The 21,301-nt window shown below is 43.0% G+C and overlaps 1 protein-coding gene across 3 annotated transcripts in view; it reads left to right on the top strand.

Moving 5' to 3' along the window:
• RBPJ (recombination signal binding protein for immunoglobulin kappa J region) overlaps positions 1-20,921 on the top strand; it is an 80,592-nt gene extending 59,671 nt beyond the window's left edge. For 2 of the 3 annotated variants that reach the window (XM_088450608.1, XM_088450607.1), the window contains 8 exons: positions 6,910-7,075; positions 8,415-8,589; positions 10,127-10,264; positions 10,531-10,643; positions 11,966-12,106; positions 12,671-12,826; positions 13,896-13,999; positions 19,817-20,921. In XM_088450608.1, coding sequence (XP_088306734.1) covers positions 6,910-7,075; positions 8,415-8,589; positions 10,127-10,264; positions 10,531-10,643; positions 11,966-12,106; positions 12,671-12,826; positions 13,896-13,999; positions 19,817-20,132 — 1,309 coding nt within the window. In that variant the 3' untranslated portion in view covers positions 20,133-20,921. The remainder of the gene's footprint in view (positions 1-6,909; positions 7,076-8,414; positions 8,590-10,126; positions 10,265-10,530; positions 10,644-11,965; positions 12,107-12,670; positions 12,827-13,895; positions 14,000-19,816) is intronic. The other variant, XM_088450609.1, reaches the window with a different exon arrangement.
• Positions 20,922-21,301: the final 380 nt, after the last annotated feature.

Here is a 21,301-nt window from a genome sequence, read left to right as displayed (position 1 = left end):
TGAAGCAGAAAACTTTGTGATAAAGCAGGAACAATACCAAACTATCCACAGATACAGGACAGCACCAATCCTTTAATCCTTGCTGGAAATGCAGAAAAATCCTTAATTCTGAAAAATAGAAAAGACAAGGGCGCCCCCTAGTGCAACAATGTAAATCACCAGTACTGTGGGACCTACAGTTTAGCTTTATATTGTATCTACATTATGCGCCAGCCTGACTTTAAACTAAATCATTTGGGCTTATTGGTTTTTGTCGAAGACCCAGAGCGCGCCCCCCCCTCCCTTTTTTTTTTTAAATTTGTTTATGAAGTTGAGGTGGTGGAGGAATAGTTTTCCCTAATAAATGGAGAAGAGAAGTTCACACCTGTGGAATGGTGTAGGGTGTTCCGGGGTAGATATAATGCAGAAGGAAGAGGCTTCCTGTGAAACAGAATGTATAAAGGCTAATTTTAGAACTTCCTCTCTTTAAAGCACACATATCTGCCGGATCGCTCAGTGTGTGTGCCCAATCTGCACACTCCCGCGGGCGCATGTGATATCGTCGGGTCAGTCCTGCTGCATGGCCAACCGGATGATATCGCATGTGGCGCCCTGCAAGGGAATGAAGGATGTAACTAGGGTTTGATCCATCCTTCATTACATCATTCCGATGTGTACTGCGGATACGATACGTCGGACACCATATCGTTCGTGTACACATCATCTAGTGTATACCCAGCATAAGACATGACTTTTCTCCTGGAGTTCTTTGTCAAAGTTCCATATTCATATCTGGAAGTCTGGAGGGATAAATATTATCTGGAAGTCTGGTGGGATAAGTATTGTATTTATTATCCTGTTTATACCTGTATTTACATTGTCTCTGTACTTAATTAATATAGCTCAGTATACGGTTTCTGCTGTGTGCGGAAACAAATCTTCTGTCATTTAGAGACCAGTGGTTGAGAGGATTTATGGACTTGGGGTTATATCCTCACTCTTCGGGGCTGCCTCTAAGATGATCTTTTACTACAGACCTCCCGAAATTCTGAGGAAAGTGTCTGGCTCTCAGGCAGTTCATTTGTTCTTTAGTCTCAAGGGTAATTATACCTGTTCCCAGTGATCAAAGAACATAGGGTTTTTATGCTCATTTGTTTCTTGTTCTTATGTAGGAAAATAATTTTCAGCCTATCTTGAACCTAAAGTCTTTGAACACCAAGCTTTGAATAGACAGGTTTAGATTTGAGTTTTTGGGGTCCTCGATAAGCCGTGTGGAGGCAAATGAGTTTCTAGCATCTATAGATATCAAGAATGCTTATCTCCATGTAGCTCAAGAAATGGTGATTTTTTTGTTTTGTTTTTGTTTGAGTCTTCAGATCTCCTTTTCTAGTTTTTGATGTAAATAGGGCAGTATAATGCTCAAAACCCAACTTTTCAGCTAAATGTATTATCTGGTTTTCATCTTAATCAGGAGATTGTCATTCCTTCTTTTGGGAAGTCTGGTTCTACAGCTGATCAGGGCCAGCCTGCACTTCTGGATGTTGTGAAAGCTTTTACAATAAGCTTTGATAGGACAATTAGTCTTTGTAAGACGGATAGTTTCATAGTCTATTATGATGCATTTATTGAAGTTTGAGCGTAATTTTCCCTGCAGGCAGCTTTTCAATGTCCACATGTTAAGCCATGTCCCCCAAATGGATGACTGAGGACATGTTATTTTTGGTACTCCCTTTTCCCAGTCCATCTGGTGAACACCGCGATCTTTCCCTTGCTATGCATATTAATTATGTTTGTTTTCTGTCTCCTTTCTTGTTTACAACCTATTGTTTTGAGCTTTGTAACTTATAACTGAGATGGGGTTGGGAGGGGAGGAGCACCTAAACCTTCAACACACCCACGTGGTGAGCATTGTCCCCTCAGCTGGACTCTGCAAAATAGATTTAATGGGGAGTACTAACAATTGTTTTGTGAGGATAATGTTACCCTCCGTTTATTTTTATTCTTTGTTTTATTTTTTGCTTAAATTGCATGAGCAAGATGCATTATCAGTTGTTCTCTCTTGTAGAGGCTTTGGGGTCTATTCACTGCCTTGGATGGAGATAAAGGGAACAGTGATAAAGTACCAGCCAATCAGCTCCTAACTGCCATGTCACAGGCAGTGTTTGAAAAACGACAGGAGCTGGTTGACTGGTGCTTTATCTCCATAAAGACGCCTTTATGCCTTACAGGCCATGTGTTCCAAAGCCTTAAAATGGAGAGTCTCACGTCACCCTTCCCATCTATCACTCTCATGAGACCCTTACAACGTACCTGCCCCTTATTTTTCCCCAGCTTTTTGTCCCCTAGGTGGTAACACTGTGTGCATTCTGAACTGTTTCCTAATAAAACAGTATTGTTTACCTACTCTTGTTAGGTTTAGACTGTTTTAAAGAATATCAAATTTGTAACCCTGTATTACCCAACTCGCGTCTTCCCATATTGGTTTGTGTTTCCCTACACTAGTCATTTTCTCTTGTTCAACAAAATCAGCTTCTCCTTAAAAGAAAACACTGATAAAGGGAACAAAGACTCGGGGCTAAAAAATCTGACATATATACTGCTCCCAACTGGAGGGATTACCGATCACCCTCCAAAAATACAATACACAAAGAAGACAAAATATGGAAGCGCTATTTATCAAAAATAATTAATTTTTTTTTTAAATAGTGAGCACAATTTAAATCACACGGCTGGTGAAAATTTTAAATGAACGCGTTAAAACATCAATTATTAAACATATATTCTTCCAATTTCTACTGCAGCAGTAATCTATGATGGGTAGGAAGGCTATAAGCTTGTGTCAGCTTAAAATATGCCATGTTCTAGCACAACCATCGTTTTCTACTTGAAGTAAGCAGTCTGATGTTACTACACCAAGATGTGCGTTCCTATACTATAGACAAATGTCGCACAGTCCAGCACAATTTCCTCATTTCAAATAATCCACTTGTAGCCAGCAATAGCTATGTTAGTATGCATGGATGTACGTTGTCAAGCTTGAATAATTGCCACAGAGTTGTACAGATCATCAGCCACAAAAAGCAGTACTGCTGTCAGCATAGTTCTTATAGAGAAAGCTTAGTGAGCACTTTATATTATGTAATGCCACTTAATCCAACTTCACAGACCATAACAATTTGTGAAAATCATATTGCAGTATCCATGCTGTTCATATAATGGAATAAGACTAGCCCCTTACCTCCTGGCTGCTGGTGCTCCTATTTTGCAGCCTAAAGCTGGGTGCACACTTGTCGATATATTGTTCGTTTGGTGCGTTGGCGGGTGTGTACACTCGATGCGTCTGTGAACTACGCAGTTCACAGACATGGGTCGGCCCTGCAGCACAACCGATGCCGATATTTCATGCAGGTATATTGGTACGTCTGGCTGTGCCCGTACACTGGCCACAGGAACCACCGACACTGACATCACAACTGGATGAGCAAATTTACATTGCCCGCCCAGCTGTGTCGTCTGGCCAGACATATCGAGCGGCCGAGTAGTAAGTGTGTGTAGCTTACCAAATCGCCGCTGGGTTGGGTAAGTGTGTACCCAGATTAACAGGAGGGGAACCTTGGATCCGGTCCTTCTTGGGTAGATTGTAAAACGGACACTGATTTAAAACGACACCGGTGACTGTTTAGACTGGCGAGTTTTATGCTCCCCACCACGCAACACGTTTTCCCCCCTGGGTCTGGTCACCGGCTTTTTCAAAAGTATATCTTCTTACAAGACCTTAGCCTATGTCATGCTTTTATCGTTAACGTTTTTCTAACCCAGATGCACATTGTCTCCTTGAATAGCAAAATTACTACAACACACTTCTGGATGAAGTTGCTATCATGGAACTAGATTTCATCTAAAAATGACTGGATTTTCAATGTTTTATTGATGTATTGTGATAGAACTGTACTATTTTTTTTTGCTAAGTATTAGTAGGCCTTTGTACATGCTCTATCCAAATGTTGTTTAGCAAATGCTACTGTTGTACAAGTGAACCCTTCCTCAGATTGTACTGCTGATGGAAGTAAGGTGGTCCCTACAAACTGGCTTATACCTCTGTTATACTGAGCCCCTGTGAAAGAATAAATTGAAATATATGCGCTACAATCTCTCACTGACTCATGAATCGAGTAGGCTCTGGCACTGTGCCAAAGTGGACACTACATGTACCAGTGATCTCCATAAACACTGAACCGGCGCCATTTTCCTAGTGATTGATGCTCTTGCTTGAATAGCCAAACGGTAATATTGGTTCAAATTATTTTGGAAACCATTACGAAAGGCGCCTTCCAGTGCAATTTGTGTATTATCTCCAGAATCAACTTATTGGTAATGTGTGTACCAAAATGAATAATTTTAGGAGCTTATCTAATGGGTGTTCTTCAGGAGGCCAGCGGGTTCGACCCTGCATGAGTATATTCCCGGCTGACGCTCCAATTCGTGGAAATTAAACAGTGCAAAACGAGGACCGGGAATGACATGTGTACACACTATATATACGTGCTGAGGTTCAAAGTAAAGGCTCTTATAACATTATTGTACCAAGAATCCGGTTCTTTGGTTCATGTAACTCCCCTTTTAGGATCCTCTGATGTTCAATTAGATGATATTATATGGAAAAGAAAGTATATAGCCACATAATGCAGTATTTTTTGCAGAAAGCCAATAATTTATTGAACTGGAGGAATTAAATTGTTTTTTGACTGCGCAATTACAATTTTGCTACGATTGGTTGCGATTTTGATGGGCGGCCAGATTTCTGCTCACACCCTCCTGATATGGCAAACAGATATCCGCAAAAAGTCCGGCTTTTGGGCTCCTCTAATCAGGACTTTAGACACTTTACACGGTAAACCCAGTACATTTGGGTGCAACAAGCAAGGTAAGTAATGGGCGCTCGTGCCCGATTGAAGCATATATTGAATTGCTCATTCGGGCACCCATTACTTATTGGCACGAAAGAAACATTGAATTAACCCTAAAAAACAAGTCATCGGAGTCCATATGCATTACACTGGAAACTCACTAATGGACAGTTTTTAAGGAAGCGCTTAGGTTGGTACTGAAGTGACTTACATCCAGCAGGGAGTGGTGCAGCAGTCTGCCCAAACGCATTTCGCCCTTGTTAATATCCTCAGCGCCCTTGTTAATATCCTCAGTGGTAGAACATATGCTGTTTAAGGAACACCACTGTTTGAGATTAGATGGCTCTTCTATTTTTTAAAAAGCTGAAAAACCTGTTAATACTTAAAATAGGAACCTATATGGAGCAGACAAGTTTTTCACCACCGAAAACACAAAAAGAGCCAAAAAAAACCAAGTGCTATACACTACCTGTCGGAATAATATTGCAAATACAGAAAAGGGAAATTACATGGTAATTTTAGTATGACGCTCAACAGCAAGTCAGCAGCAAGTCCAAGTGTTTTTTTTGAAAATGACCTTACATTCCTGTTTTTACAGTATAGTTTTCAGAATAATAAAAAAAAAAAGTTTTAAAAAGCAAACCTGGCAGAAATGCCAGCTCCCCGACCTTTTACGTAGTATTCCGTACATGTTGGCCGCTAGAAGCGGCTTCAGGATCATCCCAAAGACCTAAACACCTTGGCCATCAGTGCATCTCATTGATCACATAAAGCTAAATGATCATGTTCTATTTAGTATCCTGCTTCACCTCCTATGTAATGAGCAGCTGAGATGGTGCCGTCTCCTATGTAATGAGCAGCTGAGATGGTGCCGTCTCCTATGTAATGAGCAGCTGAGATGGTGCCGTCTCCTATGTAATGAGCAGCTGAGATGGTGCCGTCTCCTATGTAATGAGCAGCTGAGATGGTGCCGTCTCCTATGTAATGAGCAGCTGAGATGGTGCCGTCTCCTATGTAATGAGCAGCTGAGATGGTGCCGTCTCCTATGGAATGAGCAGCTGAGATGGTGCCGTCTCCTATGTAATGAGCAGCTGAGATGGTGCCGTCTCCTATGTAATGAGCAGCTGAGATGGTGCCGTCTCCTATGTAATGAACAGCCGAGATGGTGCCGTCTCCAGCGATAATTTTTGGTTTTCGGTTTCTGCAGTGGGTTTTTGTAGGTCTAATAATGTAGGTTAGCATTTTGGAAAATCCACCTTCTGATTCATTTGAAATGTTTTCAGAACCTATCACTGGCTGAGATGTTGCTTATACTGGTAACTTGAGCACATAGTCATTTAGACGTGCTCGCCATCTTGTGGACAAACTAAATATTTTAAAAAGAAAACCAAATGCCTCATCTGATTTTTCCAAAGTACTTTACTGGCTCATGTTGGTGACCATAACATGGAGGGTTGCCATGGTCATCTGTAATAAGTGGGAATTTCCTTCCAGTCTAGAGAGAGTGTAGCTAGTAATGTGGTAGATTGAGAATTCATGGTACGGCAGTTCTAAGTGCTAAAACTAATCTTTTTTTTTATTTTTTTTTTATTGAAGTACATAAAGTATGCCGTGTTCCTTTATATTTCTGTAATGACGTGCATAGTAGATGAGTGTAATGAGACTAAACCTCTGATAAAAGTCAAGGTGACAATATTAACAGCAAGTTGTTTTCAGGTCTCTGATGCCCACTGCTTCCATTTTTTTGTACGACGACACGATATATTATAGCTACATGCTCCATGTAACAACATCACATCGTCCATGGAACTGTCCCATTGGACGTGCAGAACATTCAGTGGGACTAAGCAAAGAATGATGGGTGAAGACGGATTTGGGGCTACACACCCATACGATGGTCGTGCAGATTTTTTTTAAAGTACCAAGCTTGCACAATATATATCGTATAGTGTGTACCTAGCTTACATTCTCTATGCTGTAACAACTAATGAGATTTACTGAGCAATCTGTGACTCTCGCGCAGGTTTTTTTGCCCTCCCCCTTGTGTATATCTCATGGGTAGTGGTTGGAAGAAAAAGAAAGAGCAGATGGAGAGAGATGGCTGCACAGAGCAGGAGTCTCAGCCATGTGCCTTCATTGGCATTGGGAACAGCGAGCAAGAGATGCAGCAACTGAACCTGGAAGGAAAGGTGAGTGTCGGATGTCAGCCACTGTTAGGCGTCATTTCTTGAAGGCATGAAGATCCTTTTTAACTCCTCCTATTATTTTGTAGCTATGTACTCCCATGAGCACTTGTCCCACTTGCGACTTCCCCGGAATGTTCACTGTACTTTGGCAGAAGTTTCACTATTACATTTCAGCAGCTTCTATCCGACAGCGGTGTCTGTGTACTAAGCCTTGGAGAGAGCTAAAGGGGACGGAGATAATGTACCGACCCATCCTAACTGTCACTTTACAGGCTGTTTGAAAAATGGCAGTTAAGAGCTGATTGGTTGGTAGTTTATCTCCGTCCAGTTTATCTCTCTTCAAGGCTTAGTACATAGACCCCAGTGTCTCCATCACGTTGGAGCCATTCAGTGCGTTTGGCAAATGATGCCACACACATCAATGGCTGGGCTGGGTGTTCCTCCAAAAACCACAACCAAACTAGCCTTCATTCATGAGCAGCCACCATTTATGTAAGGTGTTAGATTTCCAGAAGCTCTGAGTAATTCCGTGAAAGCCATTTGTATGCTACAAGTCAGCGTTTTTCATCCACTGAGCTGCGGCACACTAGTGTGCCACGAGCTGTTGTCCAGTGTGCCACGGTGGTCAGCTCAGCGCACTTGTACTGTAGTGTTTTATTCCTGAGGAGGCCATTGTAGTGTGTTGTATTCCTGAGGAGGCCATTGTATTGTGTTTTATTCCTGAGGAGGCCATTGTAGTGTGTTTTATTCCTGAGGAGGCCATTGTAGTGTGTTTTATTCCTGAGGAGGCCATTGTAGTGTGTTTTATTCCTGAGGAGGCCATTGTAGTGTGTTTTATTCCTGAGGAGGCCATTGTAGTGTGTTTTATTCCTGAGGAGGCCATTGTAGTGTGTTTTATTCCTGAGGAGACCAATGTAGTGTGTTTTATTCCTGAGGAGGCCATTGTAGTGTGTTTTATTCCCGAGGAGGCCATTGTAGTGTGTTTTATTCCCGAGGAGGCCATTGTAGTGTGTTTTATTCCCGAGGAGGCCATTGTAGTGTGTTTTATTCCTGAGGAGGCCATTGTAGTGTGTTTTTATTCCTGATGAGGCCATTGTAGTGTGTTTTATTCCTGAGGAGGCCATTGTAGTGTGTTTTATTCCTGAGGAGGCCATTGTAGTGTGTTTTATTCCTGAGGAGGCCATTGTAGTGTGTATTTTTTTTTAATGTGGGAGCAAGTGTTTGTTTTTTCATTGATCACGCACACCGCATCACCGGATAGTGTGCCTTGGCTATTTTAGAATCTTGTGTAGTGTGCCTCCAGTTGAAAATCACTGCTACAGGTGGTCATCTCTCTCCACAGAATTATTGCACTGCCAAAACCCTGTACATATCAGACTCGGACAAGAGAAAGCACTTCATGTTATCAGTGAAAATGTTCTATGGCAATAGCGACGACATTGGCGTGTTCCTCAGCAAACGTATCAAGGTCATCTCAAAGCCATCTAAAAAGAAGCAGTCACTGAAAAATGCAGACCGTAAGTATGACGTGCTTCCACATGATGTCTCTGCTCTGTAGTAGGTGTTCAGCTAATCTGTAACTCTGACAGTTCTTTTCTTTGATGTTTGTTTTTTATATCTCATGCCTGAAAGTTAAAAAAAAAATTCTATTCATCCAGAGAAATATTTTTCCTGGGTGATGGAGCGTTGGCTGTATTGCTGATAAAGGGCTTTTCAGCAGGTTTACATCAGGTGATACACACCACGCAGCGCCTGCTTGCCAGGCTAGTCACTTATCACATGCCTTGTGTTGGCACATATAGTTTGTTCAGTATATGCCGTTAGAATGCTTTGCTAAAAGATGCACATTCAGCCTTGATGCCCAGTCCGTATTGCTAAGCCAGAGGTTAATTATTTGGCGAATGTGGTATGTTAGGCCGACAGTTATGTCGACATGCATCAGATTGACACGAGAATGACGACGTGGTCGATATGTCGGCATATCATGCCAACATTCACCATGTCTGCCACAAGATGAATGACGTCCCTGGTGGCCCAACAGTCACTTACCTGGTGCAGACGACTACAGTGGCTTCTGGATCCCGGTGGTCATGTGACCAGCAGTTCCGGTGCAGGCGTCTGACCAAGTGGCGGGTTGAGTGAGTATTTTCCCCCTAGTACCTTGCCCTCCCAGCGGCACCTGAAACTAACAGTCAGCATTTTGAGAATGTCGACATTTCACATGACATTGTGAATATGTCGACATTCTAAGGATGTCAACATTATGGCAGTATTCACATTGCGGTGTCGATGTTGGTACCCGTCAACAATGTGACTGCATCCCCATTTAGTATAACTATCCAAACCACTTGAACAGTGTAAAACCGCCATTCGGCATTGGAAATACATGATACCCACCAATATATGCCTTTCTTTAATGTGTCAATCATAAGATATTTCACCATTTGAAAAGTACTACAGTGCTGACAATTCTTTGCACATAGTAAAAATAGTCATTTAAAAATTAATTAAATGACAACCACAGTACAAAACCTGTTTTCCCATAACTCGGGCAATCAACACAATTGAAATACAAAGCGTAGGTCAGCTCCGAAACCGCTTAGTATTGAAGCCAGGTGCTCGGTATTTGTGTAGACACCCCTGGTAGCATCCTCTCCTTCCCACCCCCGAAGTTTGTGCACACACTTATCTTGTACCCATTCACAGTTACTGTCTACCATCCGGATGAAATAACTATTTGTACATATTCAGTATTCATACACTCAGAGGAACTGTGTTGATTGCATGTTGTGGGGTTGAATAATGGTTGTTGCTTGGATAGAATAGGGAAAACCTTATTGGTGAAACGGGTAGATCAGTGAAATCTGAAAAACGTTACGGTTATTAGAAGCAAGACGGTAATATATCCAATAGCACTCTATATAAACATTGTGTACATTAATCTGAGGGGATTTGTGGGTTGTGTAATGGGACATGGGGTTACTATGACAGCCACCATAGCATCGTAAAGGACGTTTTTTGTGTTTCCTAACCTAGATCTCTTCTCTGTTCCAGTATGTATTGCATCAGGGACAAAAGTGGCACTATTTAACCGGCTGCGATCGCAGACGGTTAGTACAAGATATTTGCACGTAGAAGGTGGAAACTTTCACGCCAGTTCGCAGCAGTGGGGAGCGTTTTACATCCATCTTTGTAAGTCGGAGGAAATATTAATGCTATCATTTTTATTTTTGTTTATTTTCAGTGCTCTGGGATTAGCTGTTCCGCAGATACATGTGTGTCGATGCAGAGACATATCTCTATATATTGCTAAGGAGCAAGGCACTTAGAAAAATGTAAAAGACTGTGAAAGATGATAAATTAGTCCTCTTAACGGTGGAAAACCTTTCATACTAATTGTTCTGGTAATGCCGCCTTTCATATTTGCTCAGCAAAGTGTTTCTGTGTCATTTCTGTAGTGGATGATGAAGAATCGGAAGGAGAGGAATTCACGGTGCGCGATGGTTACATTCATTATGGACAGACAGTAAAACTTGTGTGTTCTGTTACTGGCATGGCACTCCCCAGACTGGTACGTTGCCACCCGCTGCCTGCCAAGGCTGATGGTCTGTAAATTCATGCATGGTTTTACAGAGACACTACTAGTCCTCGATGAGATAAATGCTTATGAGCTAAATGTAATAGATGGCATTTAGTAGCAAGATTTAATTCAGAATTGAATTTTTTTTTTTCAATCAAGCAATAGCCAACCTGTTTTGAATTCTAAAACAATTGCCATTTTAAATCTTTGTGCTACATTGCCGAAATCCCGCCTTCTATTACATTTGGGCTTTTTGTGTATTTTATATTGGCATCGGGAGCGTTGAATTTTCCCGGACTACTTGTATATTAGAAAAGATGCGTTGCTTGGAAGCCATGGTGTCACCCCTGTGTAAGGTGGTAGATTCTGGAAGCAGGCAGTACTGTATAACTGGCATGGCCTGGGAGAGTATAACTGGCATGGCCTGGGAGAGTATAACTGGCATGGCCTGGGAGAGTATAACTGGCATGGCCTGGGAGAGTATAACTGGCATGGCCTGGGAGAGTATAACTGGCATGGCCTGGGAGAGGATATGCCAAGCACAAATCATTGTTAATAATTTGCTGTAGTTCTTACTATGTAATTTCCTCCTAGATCTGTATAACTTTAGCCACTTTACCCTCTATTTTGTCACGCTTTGCCAACCCTAAATGCTGGAAAGCCTCCTAGTAGCATACAAATGTGTCCTCATACACGTTAGGTCCGATGCAGCTCTGCTTGCATGTAGCGTCTTTATAGCCACAATCTCCCTTTAGGAGACTGCGCTGATTGATTTGTATATCTGTGTGTGACTGGGACTGTATCTGTATACAAAGTGCTACAATGCTGAGGCTTTTATTCACACCATTCCGTTGTGCATCACATACAGACACACACAGAAATACAAGTGACCCTAATCCAATTCATCAGTGCAGTCTCCTGGCTTGTCGCATCCGATTGGCACAAAGTCGCGTTTTCATGCGAATAGACGCTCGGTGCAAGCCGAGCCGCACAGGTCCTGGCCGCATGGTGTATTGAGCCCAGGTGTATGAGGACATATCTGTACTGTTTCCGCTCCGTGCTGCACAGGCGGTGTCCTGGGGAAATTTTATGTAAATTACAATATTGCTCTCAGATATTTATAAAAGCCAATACTGCCAGAACTGCAAATATCCCTTACGCTGCAGTACTCTGCCGATGACTCTGGCAGTATTCTCATGTCTCGTTACTCAGACTAGGTGAACACTCCTCTGCCAGAGCAGCTGGATCTCACTGCATCAGTCACCTCTTCCTTCCTGTCCTGCATCATACAATATTCTTTGGCTTATCTGCAGATTATCCGGAAGGTGGATAAACAGACAGCATTGTTAGATGCAGATGATCCAGTCTCCCAGCTCCATAAGTGTGCGTTCTACCTGAAGGATACAGAGAGAATGTACTTGTGCCTTTCTCAGGAACGAATAATCCAGTTTCAAGTGAGTCGTTTTTTTGTTTTGTCTGTCACCCCCCCCCCCTGTCCCCCCATGGTTCATTCTAAATCCATAGTTTTGCAGCAGCACCTAATAAATGACAGTTTTGCAAGTGCCAGTAAGGGGGATACATTTATTTTCTAGCATTTAGAGTTTTACTGCTTTCCAAACATGCATCTTAGAAATATATCCAAAACAACGGATATATAACAGGTGGGAACAAATATCTTAAAAGATAGATATTGACTATATATATTATATTACATATATTATAATATCATTTAAATTGTGTTAGTACCCCTGTTTTCCAAGATGCACTACTTCAATCTACCCACAGTGGACCTCTCTTATTGGATATGTGTGCGCTGACCACCAACCTGTGTCTTGGAAGGGAGGGGTGGGGGCTCCGTGCACGAATCAATCCAGCTCATATACAGCAAAAGGGTGGAGAGGGAGATTTATTTATTAATATTTCAAGTGTGAAACCGTTTCGAAGTATAAGATATGTGGTCTTTGCAAATATTGTAAATCATCCAAATGTTATGCTTTCTTGTTGTTCCATAAAAAAAGGCCACTCCATGCCCCAAAGAGCCAAACAAAGAGATGATAAACGATGGCGCATCATGGACAATCATTAGCACGGACAAGGCAGAATACACGTTCTATGAAGGCATGGGACCAGTCCACGCACCGGTGACTCCCGTCCCTGTTGTAGAAAGCCTTCAGGTAAGGTCCCTTTGGGAATCTAAATTTGTGGAAAACATGAGTTGCAGATGAGCAATTTGTTTTATTTCCCCGTCTTATATTAGTTCGGTTCATGTGGTGGATTCAAAGTTTAAAAAAAACTACTGTAAATGGGTCTTATATTTAAAAGCGTGATATAGTGCTTTTATAGAGCTAATATAACATCTAGATTAAATGCTTTCCTTTTAGCTTACTGGTGCCTGGCTAAATAACACACGTGTTCCACATCTGCCAGAGACACTGAATATGTTGGGTCCCAAAGAGATCAGCTCCTCCTGTAAATCAGAATTATTTGTCAGCTGCTGTTTCTACTTAATCTTTGTTTGGGGTTAGAACCCTATACTTAGTAGGGAAGTGTGGAGAGAATGCAAGGACTGAATGTATAGTTGTGGCTCCTAACCAATCAGAACATTCCCTTTTAGTAGATAAACCTATTCATTACAATGGAATAGTAAAGTAATACCCAGGTCTGTATTTATTAAGTACTTTCTTGTAGTTGGTGGTTTTACATGACTGTCTTCTCTTATGTTCATTGTGCATTTTTACTAAAGTCTGAGCATCTTGTGGTGTCAGTCTAAACTCTGCTTTGAAGTGGGTGGGTATAGAACAACCTAAGGCCGTTCACATTATACCATGCCTACAGTGCTTATTTGTATCAGAGAAGTGAGTGCACTGATCTTAATGACAACGAGTGACCTGTACACTCATAGTTGAGTGAGGTCAGACCTGCATGGGACTTGTTTAATATTCGAACGTGAGGAGGACAATCAAAGCGCACAGGAGATTTTGCCATGGAATGAGCAGTGCCCACCAACAGCACAACTCTCCACATATTTTACTTGTTAGTGCACAAGAGTGACTGTACAGCACCCGAGCATGGCAAGCCTGTACAACCTATCAGCATATTCTGTAGCACGAGTTAGGATTTGCAACAACTATATATTTTATAAATTATATTTATAAGTGAATGCAGTTCTGAAAACTTTTCTTACAGGTATTTTTGTCTTGTGAAGGAGATTTTGATTTTTACCATCATTTTGTGTTTTTTCAGCTGAATGGAGGTGGAGATGTAGCAATGTTGGAGCTAACAGGACAGAACTTCACTCCAAATTTGCGAGTTTGGTTTGGGGATGTGGAGGCAGAGACTATGTACAGGTATCTTTTGTCATATATGTATAGTTCTGATCTCCTGTGTCCTCTCAGGTTATTCATTTGTCACTTCTCTTATCTAAGCTCATTCACTCTCCTCGTACTCATGGATTGTCCTGTCCCATATGCTTTGGCCGCAGTCCTGCTCCTATCCCTGGCACGTATTTTCTCCCTTTCATCTTAATTATATTCTAGATTCCATTCCGCACATCCTCCTCTTCCTGGTCCTATTGTGGAATTCTCCTTCACATTACCTCCTTAATATCTTGTTTTTGCGGAGGCTACAGCTCATCACATTGATGACAAAAGCCTGCCCTACAATGATGGAAGTCAGGTCCATCATCTAAGCCAGTGTAAAGCTCTAAAACCACAGTGAGCTTATACGTTTTCTAGTTTTTATATAGCAGTGTGGTACTGGCCTCTAGAAAGAACTGTAGCACACTGATGTTAAATAGATCTTAATCAGCATATGGCCCACAAAAACAATAATTTCTTCTTCAGGGTCCATAGGGCTCCACAGGGAGACAATGGGGTGTAGGTGGGACTTGGAGGACCGGACACCCTCAGCAAAGCTTTTCAATCCCAGGATGCTCCAATCCTTTCCTCTCTACCCCGCCCACAGCCTGAGGCCACTTCAGTTTCGTTGGTGTTCGGCAGGAGCTGGGCCACAATTATAACGGGGCTGCATTAAGCAGCTCAAGCTTTTATTTTAGGATTTCATTTTTTATTTTAACTTTAACGGGCGAGCAACAACAGGCTGCCCTCCGGATGTCTGTGCTGCCGCCCCATTACCCTTCGAGGCGCCGTGACTCCAAGCCTGTGCTAGGTACTCCCAGCGGGGCTCCGAGGGGGACTAGCTAGAGTGCAGCCCGGAATTCAGGGGACCGGTAAGGCGGAACCCCATTCACGGGGACCCGCATTGTTGCACAGCCTTGCCTCCGGTCTCAGGAGATAGGCCGGAGGCGCTGATGTGGATACTGGTGCGCCCACGACTCCACTAGCCCACCGGGGCATATAACATACTAGCGCAGGGCATATGTAAGGAGGCCAGGGGACCCGGTGGTTAATGTCAGCAAGGGGAGAAGGCACTCTCCCTGCAGCTCCTCCCCCAATCCAGGGCGCCATTCCACTGCGATCTTGGTGTTCCCAGGGCTGCTCCTCCCTCACCCTCCGCCCCCCCAAAGATGCACGGCAGCCATTTTATGCAAGCAGTTTTCCGGCAACGCCGGGGTTCAGTCTCCCTGTATACCTCTCCCATTGGGCCAGGTCATACAGCGCTATATCCTACCAACCACTGTGGTCTGTGTATTTGATTTTAGTGCTCATTGTAAACATGTAATGTTCTGCGTTTGTATGTGACTTGTGCTAGTGCTAATCTCTATTTTCTATACTGTACAGCTTATACCTTTCCCTTTATTCTACTATACACTGACATACTAAGCTATAGGGGGTTCATTGTACCTTACATTTACAGATACTTGTGAGTGCTATCACATACTTTATAACGCGGTTGCACGCTACACTCTGCCATATTATCCAGTGTGTTCACTGCAATGTATCATACGGTGTATTTTGTTATTCTTGTCGCTATGGCTGGCAGAGGAAAGAATAACAAGCAGCCTGATGCTGCTCCTCCTACTCTGGTGTCTTGTAAGTCCTGCTCTGCGGATTTAGTCACAGAGGACCTCATTCAGGATGGTCTTTGTATTAATTGTTACACCGCACCTGGCCACTCGGTATCTCTCTCTCAGGACTCACCCTGGGCTGCCTTTTCACAAATGCTGGCAAAACTTGCGGACCAAGTAGCAGTCCCCGTGCTAGCTCCCCCTAAGGGATGGCCACAGCAGGTACTCCCTGCAAATCCTTTGCCTCCCCCATAGTTAGACGTACTGTCTACCTCAGTACAGAGTTTAGCTAATGCCTCTACGGTTTTTCAGCTTATGCTGCAAACAGAAAAGCCTTTACCTACTAAGCCTAGTAAACGTACTTTGATATCTTCCGAATCCACACAGTTATCTGATTTTGAGATATCATCTGGGGAGGCAGAAGACGCAGATTTCTCTTTCTGTCTCAGGAGAAGAGGAGCCACCCTCTAAACTAAATATACCTGCTCTTGTGAGAGCTGTTTAAAACTATTCTACAAATAGAAGAGGATGAAAAACATACTTTTAAAGCAACAAAAGGTTGTTTACCAGAGTTTCCTCACCCTGACCAGCTATCTGATCACATGAGTGAAGCTTGGAATATGCCCGGTAAAAGGTTTCAAATTCCAAAACGGTTCAGTAACTTTTTACCCTTTTCCAGCTACTGATTGTACTAAATGGGAAGTTCCCCCAGCAGTGGATTCTCATGTAACACGGATGGTTAAAAATGCCACCTTAGCCATTCATACTGCAACCTCCTTGAAGGTAACTACAGATAGATGTATAGAAGCTTGTCATAAATCTATATACTCTCTTACAGGAGCTATTACTCGTCCTGCTAGGTCTACGGCCTGGGTGGCAAAAGTCATTGAGAGTTGGGCAGAGGACCTAGAAGAGACTTTTCCCTTTGATGCTTCGAGGGATCAGCTGTCTTGCATATCTCACATTAGAGATGCAGCCTTCTACTTAGGTGAAGCCGCTATCAATACGGCTCTCCTGGCCTCCAGTATATCTACCACTTCGGTTGTGGCCCGCCGTATTCCTCGGCTACGTTCCAAAATGGGCTCTAGAGTCTCTGCATTATTCAGGAGACATCCTATTTGGTCCAGAATTGGATAAAATTGTGACGACTTTGGCGGCTAGCAAGTCGGCCTTCTTGCCCTCTGCATATAATACTAAGCCTCGGACGTCATCCTTTCGCCCTCAAGGAAAAGTCAAGTGTCAGTCCTTTCCCCAACAGCAGACATCAGCCAAGGCCTCCAAGCCTAGGGACAAACAGGCCTGGGCTACTAGACATCCACCTGCCAAGTCTGAGGACAAACCTGCAGCCTGACTGGGCGGGTCGCACCGTGGGGGCTCCCAGTGTGGGAGGTCGACTTCTTCAATTTGCCCAGGTATGGCATCAAACCACGTCAGATGCCTGAGTAAGGGAAGTGGTTTCCCCCAGATACGTCCTCTCATTCCCGAGGCGACACCCCCCCCCCCCCCCCCCCGCAGCAATTCTTTTGCACAGGACCTCCATCGGACCCAACCAATGACCTGCTGCTCCAAAGAGCCATTCAGTCTTAGCTGAAATTAGGAGCAATAATTCGAGTCTCCTCCACACAAAGGGGAAAGGGCATTATTCCACCCTTTTCTTAGTTCAGAAGCCCAATGGGTCTCATCGGCCTATCCTCAACCTCAAGTCTCTGAACAAGTTTATCAGGGTGCCCAGGTTTCGTATGGAAACCCTCCGTTCCATTATCCTAGCTATGGAGCCTGGGGATTTTATGGTATCTCTAGACATTGTCTTTCAGCTTCTAGTGGACAAATGGGGTCTTCCGGAAGTAGTTCTCATGGCCTCAAGACAGTACAACAAACTTCCAATTTATGGAGCCAGGACCCCGACGCGGCCTTCATAGACCCATTGTCTGTGAAATGGAACTTCCATTTGGCATATCTCTTCTCTCCAATATCCCAACTTCCTCGAGTGCTTTGAAAGTTCAGACAGGAGGGGGGGCAAAGTCCTGTTCATAGCTCCGGCTTGGCCCAGACGTCATTGGTACTCCGATCTGCAAAGGCTCGCCATAGACGATCCTCTTAAACTTCCTCTACGATTAGATCTTTTGTCTCAGGGTCCATGTCTACATCTGGACCTAGCCCGTCTATCTTTAACGGCGTAGCTCTTGAGACATCCCTTCTAAGGGTTTCTCCAGCTCTGTGGCCCAGACCATGCTGAATACGTAAACCAGCCTCAGCCAGGATTTACCACAGAATATGGCATACTTATTTCCAATGGTGTGCTCCAAGAAACTATGACCCGCAAGTCTTTAAGGTTTCTCGAATTCTTTCCTTTCTTCAGGCTAGACTGGATCTAGGCCTCTGCCTAGCAACTCTGAAAGTGCAGGTCTCTGCTTTGTCTTTCTGGTTTCAGGACAGAATTGCGACCTATACCGGATGTTTACACCTTCATGCAAGGTGCTCTACGTATACAACCTCCCTTTGTCCCCTCCACTTCAGGAACCTCCATTCGAACCCCTGGTATCAGTGGATGTCAAGTGGCTCACTGCGAAGACTGTTTCTTCTGGCTATAGCATCTGCCCATAGGGTATCGGATTTAGAGGCGCTTTCATGTTGCTCCTCCGTTTTAATATTTCATCAGGACAGGGCTGTTCTTCATACATGCCCAGGTTTCCTTCCCAAGGTGGTTTCTCACTTCCACCTGAATGAGGAAATTGTGGTTTCGGCATTTAATTCACCAGACCTCTCAGCAGATGAGGCCTCGTTGGATGCGGTCCGCGCTCTGAAGATCTACGTGTACCGCACTACTTCCATTAGGAAATCAGACACCCTCTTTGTCCTATATGGATTCCCCAAGAAGGGATGGCCAGCTAACAAACAGACTCTGGCCAGATGGATTCGCATAACTATCTCACAGGCTTATGCGCAGACTGGCCTTCCTGTGCCGTAGTAGCAGTATCTGCTCATTCTACTCGCTCTGTGGGTCGCTCGTGGGCAGCCCGGCGTGGCACCTCAGCTGAACAGCTATGCAAGGCAGCCATCTGGTCTTCTGTCCACACCTTTTATTAGGTTTTATGCCTTTGATACATTTGCCTCTCAGGATGCTTCCTTCAGGTGTAATGTTCTCCTATCAGCTCAGGAACGTTCCCGCCCTTGAACAACTGCTTTGGGACATCCCCAATGTCTCCCTGTAGAGCCCTATGGATCCTGAATAAGAAAGAGTGTTATGGTAAAACTTACCTTGGTTAACTCCTCCTTCGAAGTCCATAGGGTCCACAGGGCTTGTTTGTTCTCCTGGTCACTTGTTTCCTTCTCTGTGTGAGAGTGTGATTCCTCAGTGTACCAGTCTTCCTTCTCACCTATCCTGCTCGTGCATTGGGTTCGTTAACAAAACTGAAGTGCCCTCAGGCTGTGGTTGGGGTATAGGAGGAAGGACCGGAGCATTGTGGGATTGAAAAGCATTGCTGTTGGTGTCCGGTCCTCCAGGTCCCACCTACACCCCATTGTCTCCCTGTGAACCCTATGGACTTCGAAGAAAGAGTTAACCAAGGTAAGCTTTACCATAACACTCCTTTTTATTGCAATATTGCAAAAAAATAAAAAACTTGCAGCATTTGGGATCTGATTTTGATTTGTCAGCTTGATCAACTCGAGCAAATGTATTCATTGTACTGCATGTGGGATCTTTTTACCCCTTTAACAACCAATCTAATTGATATGGCAGAAAAAAGAAAAATTGGACAGTAAAACCCCCATCACCAGACCTGTTGAAGTGAATGGCAGCTATTGTGATTTGGTTCTTTAGAGACCAAGAAAAATATGAACTATTTTAATATATATTCCATTGAGCATCTCTCATTTTCAACATAGGTTCGTAGTCAGGGACTAAGGGCTTTATTTACGAAGTGCTTCCCGGCAGGTTGCAGGCGACCATTTAAAATGGCACCCGCAGTCAGTGTAAAGCACGCCATGCTTTACACTGACTGCAGGTCCCGTTTTTCAAATTTTCACCTGCAACCCCACAGAGAAGCTGCCGCTGCTTGGCAAATTAAAGCCCTAAATCCAGATACTGCTCTAAACTTCAAGTCTCTCTAATAAATTGTTAGCTGATTTTACAGTTTGAATTGCCAGAATTTGTCTAGTGAACATTGCATTGCTGATGGATCTGATGTCTCCCCAGGTGTGCAGAGAGCATGTTGTGTGTCGTCCCTGATATTTCCGCATTCCGAGAGGGCTGGAGGTGGGTCCGCCAGCCAGTGCAGGTGCCAGTAACATTGGTCCGGAATGATGGCATAATCTACTCAACCAGCCTTACTTTCACATACACCCCAGAACCTGGACCTCGGCCCCATTGTAGTGCAGCTGGGGCAATCCTACGAGCCAACTCGAGCCTCCTGGCCGCCAATGATTCCAGCACGAATAGCGAGGGAAGTTACACAAATGTCAGCACAAATTCAACCAACGTCACATCATCCACGGCAGCAGTAGTGTCCTAACCACAAACTCTTGTATCTGGACTTCAGCTGACTTTAAGTTTTTTACATGGAAGGACATGTATAATGAACTTTTTTTTTTTTTTTTTACTTTTTTTTTTTATTAGTAGATTTTTTTTATTTTTTTTATTTTGAGCTTTCGTGGGAAAACTATTTCTCCATATTTGTTCATATCGCCTGAACCTTTTGAACTGCAAGTGCCGAGTTAACAAAAAAAAAACCAACAAAACAAATAAGCCACAATAATGAAATGGGGAAAATGTATGTAAATGTTAAAAAAACCACTGAAAATCTGTTTTTAGCCATATTTTTTATTTAAGTCCAAAAATGGCCAGAAATAGAGACTGTGGCTTGGAGGTTAAACCTTCAGCAAAGTAGAATGCATGAACATAACATAGTTTTTATGGACCAAGAAACTTGTATAAGCTTTAGCAAAAGGTACATTTTCACCATGCCTTTTTTTATATCACAACATATAGTACACTTTTGTTACCAAATAGGGTTTTTATTTTTTCTTTCTAAAAGTATAGTCAGGTTCCAAACCTGGATGTGTAATGTAATTATCATACTCTTCCAGTTACAAACAACATTGGTCAACAGCTGGAACTTTTTGTTAAAGTTATTATTATTTAAAAAAAAAAACTGAGATCTTTTTATTTCACCATAACAAACCACGTAAAGGCCAGCATTATTTTATTTTTTATTTTTTTAAGATTATATGAAGTCTGTGCAAAAGCTTTAAAAAAAAAAAAAATGCCTCTTCCTTGCCTGCAATACAAATTGTGTGGATAGTGCTCTCTATTCAGTCATTGTCTATTATACCCGGTTTTTATTTGTTAAATGTAATTTAGAAGCAGTGAACCTGTGGTTTTCCAGCTGTTGCTGTACACCAGCTCCCATGGTCTGTAATTTAAGCCGATGGGTGTAACGTTCAAAGAGCAACAACTGTAAACCCACACTTGGTCTTCACTGATATATGTAAATATATATATATATATGTTTCCTTGTAGCCTCTTCATCGGCAAGAGTCCATAGCAGCTTTCTTCGGTGAAGACGCTATAGTATTTATAGAGACTATTTATGGTCCTAACCTACCCGAAAAACTTCCATTCAGAACATACATGGCATTTAAAAAATCTTTCATATCCTGCAACTCCAGGCATCGTATACGG

This window comes from Taudactylus pleione, unplaced genomic scaffold, assembly GCF_031769625.1.
Source record: "Taudactylus pleione unplaced genomic scaffold, aTauple2 ptg000520l, whole genome shotgun sequence".
NCBI lineage: Eukaryota > Metazoa > Chordata > Amphibia > Anura > Myobatrachidae > Taudactylus > Taudactylus pleione.
Note: the sequence above shows the minus strand (reverse complement) of the source record. Positions and strands in the feature narration are given on the sequence as shown.